Below are 12,274 nucleotides of genomic sequence, written 5' to 3' on the forward strand. Positions count from 1 at the left end.
TTGTATACATGTATGTATACAATGTATTTTTACTTTTAGACTACCGACCGTGGTAAATAAAAACTAATTTTGACGCCAATGCTAATAATTTCAAAATTATGATAAAATTAGAAATTATTATTAAAAATCCACTATCGACTCACAAAACTGCACCAGCTCACAGCGGTTTTCACGTAGCAATTGGCTCCACATGACGTCAGCACGCTCCTTACGTTCTTCCTCTACCCTACCCCTCCACGTCATCACGCACCGTTTCTAAACAAAGCTCAGGAAGGGGGAAAAAAGCCACGTTGACGTTTGAAGAGTGAAGTGTAGTCCGCGATTTCAGGGGCCAGAATAAAGCAGTGTTTGTGTTTTTTAGACGCTCCGGTTTCTTCTCGCCGCAGACTCCACATCGGTGCAAACATGTCATCGCCGCCGAAGGAAAAAGTGGAAACCAAAGGAGGACATCTCCCCGCAGGTACAGCTCCCACTGCGGCTGATGTTTTTTTTTTTTTTTTGAAGGCTGCTTTTAACCCACGCGGGGCCTGTTTTTGTTTCTTCAGCCTGTCGAAAGCCTGTTCGTTCCTCACCCGCGTGCAGTCACTAAATTCCTCGACGCCAGCGACGTGTCGCAACGCTCCGCGCTCCTCAATTTCACACGTTTCCCTACTTCCGGGTTGGCGCGAGCTCCTCCGGCATCGTCATCACACCTGGTGCAATCACTGTAGTAGTCGACCGTTAAAGGTTTTGATTTATAAATGAAGCGGGGAATGCTGCTCGAAATGCGATGACGTGGCGGGGGGGGGGCGCGGTGACGTAATCTCTGGAAGTGGTCTAAGGTGTACGTGGACATGAGGCGCGTGGCGGGTCACGGGGCCCTCAGCCGCTGCAGGGACAGATAACGGAGATAACGAACGCACCCGACCTGGGGGAACAAAGCCAAATAGCCCAGATGTGGGCTATAGCCCAGATGTTGAAAATATGTATAGACGTAATAAACAATATAGACGCCATACATAGAGGTTGAAGTCCCCCATCGGTTACGTGGCTTTAAGCGTTTGTTTTAAAATCTTTTTCTCCCTGTTTCTGACGAGTGGTTTGTGATCTGTGTTGCAGTGAAAGCTGGCGGTATGAGGATAGTGCAGAAGCACCAGCAGGCTGCTGCTGCTGCTGCTGCTGCTCCAGAACCACCACAGAAAGATGACGAAGAGGAGGAGGAGGAGTACGTCAGCAGGAGGTACCAAAACCCGCACGGTCACGGAAAGAATACTGTAAAAGGAGGAGGCCCCTGTGACTCTTTACATAACATTTCAGGTTGGCTAGCCGATCAGATGAGTCACACAAAAGGACCACAATGACGGACAAAGTGACCACAGGGATGCAATATGGCAGCAAAGAGAGCCACAATGACCACAGAGACGCGCAAAGGGAGACAAAACCGCCTCAGCGAAATACTACAAAGAGACAAACTAAATGGCGGCATCGTTTATGGGCATTTTGTGCCTCTTTGGGTCCAGATGTTGGAGACTGAAGCCACTTGATTCTAGAAGGCTGAGCTGTTGGAAGTTTTGTAGCAGACTTGTTGGGTGCTGTTTCCATCTTACTTAGTAAACAACATAATTACTGCATAATTACAGCATTAGCAGCACATTCAGCAGTCGCTATTGTCTGCTCCCAACCGCCCTGGTTTGTTTGGTATGTTTCAAGTCACCCCGGCTCGATTTCCGATGGACAACAATTATGTTTCCATGTGGTTTTTTTATTTGTTTGTTTTTTGCATTGAATGCATTGTTTTTACCGAGGTCACTCCGCCGTGCAAGGTGACGCCAGTTTCAGCTTATTTCCAGTGTAATTGTGTCTGCTTCTACACCGACCACTCAATGAACGTTGGTACAGGTGGAGCGTTCAGGAATCAGGAATCAGGAAACATTTATTAGCCAAAATATGTCAAACATACAAGGAATTTGTCTTGGCGGTTAGTGCGCGACAGTAGACAGACAAGACAACAGTGCACAAGTAATAAAATAAAGTGGAATGAAACGCTAATGCAATGGGTTAGTAGAATAAGGCTAAGGCTATGGGTTAGTATAAAACAAGGGAATAAAGTTAAAAAAATGTATATATTAAGTTAAAAAGAAAAATATTAAGCATAAAGTGCACTAACGAACAAGTACAGACAAGAGACAAAGTGACAAGTTCACACCACATATCAGCCCGTGTGTGTCGCTGTTAATCAGAGGCGAGACACGAGAGCTGACTAGCAGTACGTTGCTAACTGTCAATAAGCGCTGTGTGTCTTTTTACTTTAGAAACATATGTACAGTACATCCACTGTGCTTGTTGTTTGGGTGTTCTGCTGTATTTCAGAGCAGGGACAGTATCGACCCGTTCCGGCGCGTTTGGTCTTTTCCTTTTTGTTCTCCTTTCCTTTTGTGCTGAGACGAGTGGCAGAAGTGAGACAAGCAGGAATCCAAAAAACAACATGTGAGCTTGCCTTGTGCCTCCTCGAGGTTGGAGGCCTTGTTGAGAAGGAACGAGTAGGAGAAAGACTCCAGCTGTTGCAGACAAAAGGCTGCGCTGGTGGATACACCATGGCCAGTTTAATGCTCACAGTTTATATTAGAAGTTACACATTTAGGGAAGTTGGATGTTATTATTCGACAGTCCAAAATCTAAAGAAATTTAGTTGACAAAGATCTGTAACAGAAACACAATCCGACCTGAGGTTTAAACCGCTGGGAACTGGGGAATGTTTTGTAATATTTATGCTCGCAAAATTAGTAAAGTTTCAAGAATTTGCGTCCTGTTTTTGCCACAGTCTTTTTCCCTTTATATCTCTGACACTCCCCCCTCCTGTGTAAACTGGCCAGTTGTTCCCCAAAGCGCCGCAGGGTTTAACAGATGCAGAGTATTTATTCCTTCAAATGTTTCCCCTTTTCAGCTTCCAGTCAAAGAGAAGAATCAGTCCTTGTGTTGTGTAAAAGAAAAAAATAGACAAATAGGGGATTTAATCGCTGAGGAAAACAATTTCTGTCCTCTTGGCTGTTTAACTCCTCTTGGCCTGTGACTGTGTGAATGCACGTTTACCGTCCACCTGTGAAATGTTTGTCTTTAACTAAAAAAAAAAAAATCACCTGTCAGCCCATCCCTTAAAAGAGAGGCTGAGTAACCACACTCCATCAGTAAATGCAGTCAGCGAAACACTCTGTCTGTCCCTGTCACGCTGATGGACGTCTAGCAGGTGGCTGCTGGGTAAATTTCGCATTAGCCGCAGCCAGCGAAGCGTCGTAGTCAGGGGAACACCTGCCGTTACCAATAAAGCCGAGATGGACAGATGGGGCAAAGGGTGGAGGGATAGGTTGCCGGGATTATGGCGAAGGATGAGCGAGGAGGACGGGACAGGACGGGAGGGTGGGGGGTTGAGTGAGGGATGCCGTCCGTGGTGATATGGAGATAAGAAAGAGCCCAGGCCAGGAGCGAGGAACCGGCAGAAACACGAGCGGCATGAGCCGGAGCGAGCTGATGAGTCAGCAAAAGCTCCCTGACCGCTGAGGAGGAAAACATCCAGCTGAATCCACGCTTCTACCTCCATGTAAAGGAAAACCCGTCAGGTCGCAGTGAGAGAACACGTGGTCCTCATGGAAGAGGGGGTGGGGGGAGAATCCGAGGCCTTTTGGTTGGTTGCTCTGTCCCTTCTCCTACATGTTTTGGTGAAAGATGGATATGTTCCAGAGCCTTCCAAAGAAAGAAAGAGAGAGAGAGAGAGCGGGCGGTGCCGTGTGCACGCTCGACTAAGTCTCTGCACATCATTTCCAAATGTGGGAGCTGCTGTGAAATGTGCAGTAAGCTGACAGCTCACGGTGAAAAGTTGAGAGAATGAGGAGGTGGAGGAGGAGGAGAAGCAGCGGAGACAAGCATCAGTCTCCATGGCAACCACCACCTCGCCCACGGGCAACAAACTTCCTGCTCTGCTGAAGCAAACAGAGATGGGTGAGGCGTGGCGTTAGAGGTAAAAGACCGGGAAGAAAACGCCATACCCGTAATTAACATTTTCCAATTATTAGCTAGAACTCTTATCTGCATCCACCGCTCTCCTTTTCTCTCCTCCGCTGTTCCTCGCCTCCCCTCCTGACTCCCAACTCCTGCTCAAAGCGACTCCTCCCAAAAGACTCCTTGCAGCTCTCTGCTGCCCCCCGCAGGCTGGCTCTGTCCCAGTGGTGTCTTTCTCCGCGTGGCCTTCTCTGGGTTTCTCGTTCCACTTTGCCAGCCGCAGAGACGGGACGAGAACTAGGTGTCAGTGTCCTCTGACTCGCTTTCAGGGGGGAAAGCTGATACTTTCATTGTCGGATTATAAGAACGCTCTGACACGCTTACGCTCCTCACTCCTGTCCGTCTGCGTAGTGATGTCTCACGTGTCTGCCCTCGGTCCCTCCGAGCCGCCATGCACCATCCTGGTAGCAACGCGCAAAGGGTTGTTGCTCACGTGCATCAGAATGCAGTGCAGTTAAACGGCTCCCCTCCGAACCAGCTCCGAGATAGAAATGCCCGTTTTAAATAAACAAGGAAATCTTGTATCCTTTTCTTTCTTCCTCTGGCACGATGCACATTCATCTCCCAGTTGTTCCTCAGTTTTTAAAATGTTACGGTCTGACAGGCATGGGGCGAGCTAGCAAAAGCATTCATTTGACTGAGTAACACTTGCGGCCCTAATATGCCAGATAGTGAATTGAGATGCTAATGGAGGAACTTTTCACGCCCACGTTATTATGACAAGTTGCCAGAGATGATTTGATCAGCCAGATTCAACGCATCCATGCATTAATCTAATGGCGAGGTGCGCGTACACTCTGGCTGCGATAAATGGCAGAAGGCCATTCGGTGCCAAGATGTTGATTTGCAGAAGGGGAGGTGAGCCAGATGTGTTGAAAATCCATAATTGTTACTTGATAGTGATTTAAAAAAAGTTCTGCACGGATCATAAAATGAATCAGAAAGTAGCAGATGTTTCCGGAGTGCTCTGATTCTCTCTGCCGAGGCGGCAGTCTGTGGTCTCCGCAAAAAACTTTTCATCTTCCCAACATATTTATGCTGCTAATGAGGAAAGCCGCGAGTTGGGCATTCTGGCTGCTGCAGCTAATGTCTTTAAGTGGAGTTTTGAAGGTGGGCACAACAAATGTGCTCTTTTGCCGGGGGGGGTTGGGTGACGACAACGCTCGTTTGTCACGTCAAGGTCGATCCTCTCCTCGGGTGCTGCGGTCCTCCTCGTCTCTCTCTGCCTCCGCCTGCCCGTGTCTGAGTGAGCGCTGGCCTCCCTCTCTGCTCCACCTCTTTCTCCTCTTCTCTAACGGGCCGTGTTTATGGAGGCGTTTTCGTTCCCCCGTCCTCCCTGCCCCCTCGCGTCCTCCACTCCCTCCCCTGTATCTGCCCTGACCGGCACCCCCCCCGCCCCTCTTCCTCACACTACTTTTTCATCTCCTTTATCACCATCCTGCTCTTTATCTATCTTTTCCCGTCAAAGCCTCAGTTTTCTCTCCCGTCATGCTTTCCTTCCAGGAGCTGTGAGCCCCTGTGTTTGGCCGGGATGAATGGGCGCTATTTAGTCTGCTGGCAGGTTGTGTGTGTGTGTGTGTGTGTGTGTGTGTGTGTGTGTGTGTGTGTGTGTGTGTGTGTGTGTGTGTGTGTGTGTGTGTGTGTGTGTGTGTGTGTGTGTGTGTGTGTGTGTGTGTGTGTTGCCAAAGACAGTAAGACTGTGGATATTATGTGTTTTGACAACTTGGAGTTTCTCATTTTTACTTCACTTTTGGAGGTCTTGACGTGGCCAGATTGGTAAAACCTTTGTAAACGTAGACATGCAGCAAGAGTCATCCGAAATACGTTCGAATTACAAACGCAATCAGGACCGAAATAATCAGTGTTCTTCTTACTGAATTCTATGTTGTTTGAATCTACAAATCGTTTTCAATATATTGTTTTTTTCTCTTCTGTTTTTTCAGTCCACCAAAGGTCCCTGTGATTGTGTCTGGAGTGGTGACAAAGGTAAGACCCCCCCCCCCCCCCTGAAATCAGCATGATACAGGGGATTATATCTGGACGTGATGTCTGCAGGGAGATGTGGAGGCTTAGTGAGACTAGGAGAGCAAAGGGAATCACAGGAGGAGAAAGGGTTGAGAGTACAGATGAAATAGTGTTAAAGTAAGGAAGGGCACTAATGAATAATTAAATATATTTATTTAAAGGTGATGCTCTGAGGTTGGTTCAAACCCATCCACGAGTGTCATCAGTGCTCAAATATTTAATGGTTATATGTATTAATTGTATATTTAAAATTCCTAATATAAGGTTTAATCTGGAAACCATTACCCAACACCCCGCAAATAACTTCCTAAAAAATTCACCTTTTAAAATCAAATCACCATTCTTACTCTCATTTAAACCTTTATTGTTAGGCTTCAAAAGGATCCCATTAGTGTGTGTGTGTGTGTGTGGGGGGGCTTGACCTGCCCCTTTAAACAGTGGGTCAAAGTCTGTGGAAGGACCTGTTCGTTTTCAGCTGTTTGTATTGGATTTGGTCTAAGAGCATAGATATGTGTGTGTTTTTCTGTGTGAAAGAGCGTCACACACACACACACACAAACACCAGGCGGATTGTTTGCGGAAGATTGCAGTGATATCAGCGAGGTGGCAGGCATTCCATTTATCCCTCTCCTCCTGTAGCCTTCCCATTCGGCCCTATCACTGGCATCAGACCCTGAGGCGAGCGCTGCACAAAACCTAAGAGGCCTTTTAGAAGCCAAGTGAAACACTTCAGTGTGTGTGGAGTTCTTTTTCTATTTAATGGGAAAAAACGATAAAGATATTTCCTACCTTTCTTCATATTTTCTGTCTTTTCTTTCTCTTCAAAGGAAAGATTTTGTACTATTTATTTAGGTTACACATTAAGGTGCGGCGTAAAAAAAACCAGTGCAATAATATTAGCCATGATTTAAACTGGAACTGGGATTCATCTCGTCTAACGCTAGGCAGTTATTCGAGGTAATGGGTGTGTTCCTTCCTCCTGTCCAGAGTGGGGTTTTGTGGTTTAGACCACAACTCCTTTTCCATGCCGGGATCGGCTCCCTCAATACATTTATATTCTTTACATTCCCTCCAAAAAAAAAACATTATTCTACTGTCAAATAAATCCATCCTACCTCAGCAAAAAAACAGGGACAGATCGCAAGAAGAGAAAAATATGATGATGCTTATGTTTTATAGTTTTTGTATTATTCCTAAAATCCATTTAGAAATGCATTGTTTAGGGCAGCAACTTCATCAGCAACTCCCAGGACATTATACAGAAAAATATAACAAATACAATTGCAAACGATCTGTAGAGATATGGTACTATTTCACATGGTTGCACCGAAGAAATAAAAATCGATTTTCAAAACCCAGTTCACAGTTTGGTGCAATAATACAGTTAATTGGTTGCTACCTCTGCAGTAGGAAAGAAAGGCTGCGAGCTTCAGGAGAGAGAAGAAGGGCAAATGGAGGTGAAAGCCATACACCGCTTATCGGTTAGAGGTGGAATTGGCATCAAATGAAAGAAACACACAGATTGTAAATGTTTTTTGTCCCCACTTACACACACACACACACACACACACACACACACACTGTACCAACCGACACGTACGGAGGGGATTATGGTCGGTAATAAAGTTCCGCTAGAAGCTTATAAAAACGCTAACATATGGACATCCTAATAAATCATATTTTTGAGACATCTATTAGTTCTGTAATTCTGTTTCTGATGAAGTAGTAACATCCTCAATATAATGGCAACACCTGGGTGAAGAACCAGCCGAACATCAAATCCACTAAATAACACAATTTTCAATGAAATAATTAAGAACCTTCAATGTTAATCCCATTAAGTACGCAAGCTGCTAGCGCATTTCTACTGAATCTCATCTACCCGCTTGAACTAATGATTTCTCTGGGTTGTACTGAGGTGGGGGGGAGAAGTGTAGTGTGAAAAATACAGGTAGAATCAGGTGGGCAAAAAACGAGACGGCGCTATGAGGAAAGAAACGAGAGAAACCTGGCAGGTAAAGATAAAAATAAAGAAGGGAGGGATGGAGTGCTGATTGTAGTAAGTGATTAAAATTCAGCACTCCTCTTTGAATGATCAAATTTCAGCTTTGACCCGATTCTGAAGCGAGCTGTTTATGGGTGTTTTTCCTGGAATAAGAGATTGCGGTTGCAGAGCACATGCGCGAGGACAGATGAGAGCCTTCACCAATCAGGGATCCTCATTGTTCTGATTATCAAAGGGAAAGGCTTTTAAAAATGGGACAAAAAAAAGAGGGCTCGGAAACTGCAAAACGTTTGTATTTCACAGTCACAAACCCATTGTACCCGTTCCTGTTGGGTTTTCTGTAATTTATTTTTCCCCAATTATTGTAAATGCCCATTAGTAATGAGCTGCACTACTTTGTGTGTGTTGTGTTCAGGGCGATAAGGACTTCACCCCTGCAGCCGCCCAGGTCGCTCACCAGAAGCCCCAGCCTTGTGTCTCCAAGCTGCCCGCCGCTCAGCACATCAACCAGCACATCCACCAGCCCCGCAAGTGAACAAGGCAGCAGGCAGCCATGGCTACGCTTACCCCCCCCCGACCCCCACCCAACCGCATCCACCAGGCACAGATCTGCTCCAAATAATCCGAGTAGTTCACTGTAAGCCTCTTGAATTTCAATGTATGAGAAATGTATCAGCATCAGACACCTAATGTGAATACAGCCATCGTAGAATTATCATCCTGCTCCCCCGCTGCTTTTGGTGCTGCACTATTAGTTCTGCACTTTTGGGGCTTCTTCTTAAGATATATTGTTTTTACAGCTGTACAGTCTTAAGGTGGAACGCGTGGTGGGAGGTGTTATAATTGCTATCATTCTAGGATGAAACATTAAGGAAAATAAAGATCAGATCTGAGTGTTTGGGGGGGGGGGGGCGACGTGCCGGCCATCCTCATATCACAGCAGCCTGTCACTCAGCTAACTAAACGCCGCAGCCTTCTACTTTTGATTTTCACTAATAACCACACCAATCAAATAAATCAGGAGGGGGGGCGACACACCAATTTTAAATGAATCAACACAAACCAAGAAAGAACACCGAGCGACTTCTCAAATGCTAAACACAGTGGGGGGGTGGATCACTGAGACTTTTACCAAATTGCAGAGAGGAGAAATAAGACCATACAAGACTGCATTAACCAATCGTTGGCCTTAACGCTGAGGTTAACGGCAGGTTTGACAAGTGTTCCATTTCAACATTTCTTCATCTATAGATGCCCAACAAGCAGAACCAATGAGATGCAATAGAAAGAAAATAAAAAACGCCCACATTGCTGTTATGATGGCTTTTATTACCCAAGTAGCTCCTTGACGCATGCCGTTAGTGTCGTGACTAAAACGCCAGCTGCGCTTGAAGCCAAACGCTTGTGGAGCTTTTGGGCCGTCGCCAAGTATTCTGCTTTTGCCACAGGTTCCATGTCACCGTTGTTACCTTTTATTTAATGGAGAGAGTGATCTCTGTTTTTCCCGTCGCCTTGTCGGAGCTGTAATAATGTCTGTCCTTCCCCGATGATGTGCTTTGGATGCAAACGCGACCTGCTTCGCGGTAAAAGTATCCCATCAGTGCCTCGTTGCGCGGTATTTCTTTTCTGTCCCATTTGACTCGCATGGATTTCCATTTTATTTGCCTCGCACCGGAGTCAACTGGAATGAAATTAGATCCAAAGATGTAATGAAATCTTCTGCAAAGCGGCTGCAGGATGCTCTGTGTTTATTGTAACACTAGTCGGAACATCACAATGCCGACCAAAGCCCGGCAGAGAAGCAGCTGGGAAAATAAGGACGCCATTAACTGTACGATGGAGGTAAAGTGGCAATCGCTGGGCAATAACTTTCCCTTGAAAAGTGTTTGAGCAAATATCTCGTCTTATGTGACGGTTTTCAAGTACACTTGAGATTTCTTTTTGCCAGGATTTCATCTCCTCAAATGATCAACACACACACACACACTAGACACACACCAGCCTTATCTTTAATCACCCATTCCCTTACACATTTGTTGCAACACTAATATTAAGGTTTCCATGAAAGAAAGCTAAATATATCTTGCCAAGAAGGAATGATTTCCGCTGATAATTTAAGTTCAAAAGTTTTTATTTTTATTTTTGGGGGGTTTTCTCAGTTCTTTTTCTGTTCAGTAAATTGTTCAAAATTGTATGTAATTTTAGTCATTGAGTTGACTTTGGTATTAGGTGTGGTTGTCATAGTAAATAAAGATCAAACCTATCTTGAAAAAAAATTGCCCTTTTTATTTGAATGAAATGAGGGATGACTGTCGAGACAAAACAAACCCTGTGAATCAAATCGTAGAATTTCTCCTGTCCAGGTGGATCCCCAGAAGTTGAAAGTGGTCCCACTTGGCTGATTGTGTCCTGTGTCTTACCTCGAGTATTGGAGCGTCCCGTGATGCAGCACCCTGCGCTCAGGGATTACGGCTCAGCTGGGGCTTTGAAATGAAACAGAAGCATCTCACCGAGAGCTGTCTACTGTGTTTCTTCCCTCAGCTCCCCTCACACACACACACACACACACACACACGTGCAAACAAACCGCATGCACCAGGTGCTAGTGCGTGTAATCCATCTTTACACAAGCATCTGCAACCAGGTGTTCTGTCAGTTTATGTTAGCCCAATAAACCGGGCCGGTGCGGGCTTAGCTGGCGCGAGCCTCTTCCAGAAAGCTGTAACACCCCATTAAAGCAGACACAAGCCCCCCGTCTGTCTCTGCGTGGTTTTATATAGTTCTCCCCACGTGGCACAACCCTCATCCGCTGCCATGCCGCATTAGCCTGACTGGGAGAACGGAATGGGAGCGAATGCGTTACGCTGCTCTGAGGAATCCCTGGTTGTATGAAGAGGTAAATTGGATCAAAAATGCATTTAAAGCGATTGCACGTTATTGCTAGTCTAGCCCATGGACATTGAGTCATCCATTAGCATATGTTGGTGACCCCGCAGAGAAGTCTTCACCTGCAACCATGACAACCCTGGACAAATGAAGCAGACTGTCCCGGTATCGCAAAAGTGCTTTGAAATACCTATTAAGCTTAATTGAACTGTCCCTTTGAATTTGCCTCACAGATTAACGGCTATTACATTTCAAATAATAGGAACATAAGTTCAGCTTTTCACACGTCTGAAGTCTTTAGAGGGACAGCTTTGTTTTAGCTGGTAGACTCATTTACTGGCTCAGTGGTCCGTTCTGGTTGGCACTGGTAAGCAGGTCGCTGAAATGACGAGAAACTGGCAAAAGTAGAAATGGCTTTAATGAACTAATGAAAATCACATGTTGGACGTCATTATTTTTATGTCCTATGGTCAAAGTACGTGTGTGTGCGTGTGTCCTCTAACTAGCATCACAGGTATTAGTGAGCCTATTTGAAGGGACCACACTGAACATGCACCAAAGTGTGTGTGTGTGTGTAATTATGTAGGGGAATAAATGCTTTTTTTCTTTCCACACCACAAAAACAGTCAAGCTTGATACTTAATGCACTTTACCTTTGGCGCTACGTCCTCCTTTATGAGCCCTGAGTATACACCACCAGCTGTTAGGCCGGGGTCCTCGGGGACATTTCAACTGGCCCCAGCTAGTTGCGACTGGTCATTTCTTCAGCAAAGCCGGCTGAAAACCTTCCACCAGTGGAAGAAAAGGGTATTTCCAGGCATCGGGGTCGAAATGAGAAATGTACTGTGACATTTTGGCTTCGGTTTCAGTAAAAACAAACTATTTGCTCTTCCACATTCTTTTTTTCCCCCCTTCCAAGCATCACCTATTTTACATAATACAATCCTCACGCCGCATCGACAGCATTTTATATGAAACTGACCTATTTAGGTCTCGGAAGTGTCTAGGAAGCGCCTAAAAATATCTAACAGGGAGTCTAATGCAGAAGTATTGATGAAGTTTGGTGTTATCCACACTCCAGGGAGAAGCTGAGCTGCTCTCTGACAAGAATTCCCCGCTTTGCATCCATGACAGCGGCATCACTCGCGGTTCATTTTCAGTTCACACGTCGGAGATCATTGTGATGGAGATTTAATCAAGAGTCAATTTCATTTATTCATACTTTTTCAGCTTTCCAGAAATGGAATTCATTAAGCGGTGCTACTTTATCCCTGATTATATCACACTATCATTTCACAGAATGCTTAAAAAATTGAACTGATACGG

The 12,274-nt window shown here is 45.4% G+C and overlaps 1 protein-coding gene across 1 annotated transcript; it reads left to right on the forward strand.

Moving 5' to 3' along the window:
- The first annotated feature begins 214 nt into the window (after positions 1-214).
- On the forward strand, positions 215-10,338 carry dap (death-associated protein). The gene is made up of 4 exons (XM_040167181.2): positions 215-460; positions 1,099-1,219; positions 5,976-6,018; positions 8,478-10,338. The coding sequence occupies exons 1-4, from the start codon at positions 406-408 to the stop codon at positions 8,595-8,597; spliced, it is 339 nt and encodes a 112-aa protein (XP_040023115.2). The 5' UTR covers positions 215-405; the 3' UTR covers positions 8,598-10,338.
- The last annotated feature ends 1,936 nt before the right edge of the window (positions 10,339-12,274 follow it).

Source organism: Gasterosteus aculeatus, chromosome 21 (genome assembly GCF_964276395.1).
Source record: "Gasterosteus aculeatus chromosome 21, fGasAcu3.hap1.1, whole genome shotgun sequence".
NCBI classification, from domain to species: Eukaryota; Metazoa; Chordata; class Actinopteri; order Perciformes; family Gasterosteidae; genus Gasterosteus; species Gasterosteus aculeatus.

Bases quoted from the DNA above. Each gene is read 5' to 3' on its own strand.
- dap (XM_040167181.2), top strand. From the start codon at position 406: ATGTCATCGCCGCCGAAGGAAAAAGTGGAAACCAAAGGAGGACATCTC. The intron at 461-1,098 runs GTACAGCTCCCA...TCTGTGTTGCAG, and splicing joins AGGAGGACATCTCCCCGCAG to TGAAAGCTGGCGGTATGAGG. The intron at 1,220-5,975 runs GTACCAAAACCC...CTGTTTTTTCAG, and splicing joins GAGGAGTACGTCAGCAGGAG to TCCACCAAAGGTCCCTGTGA.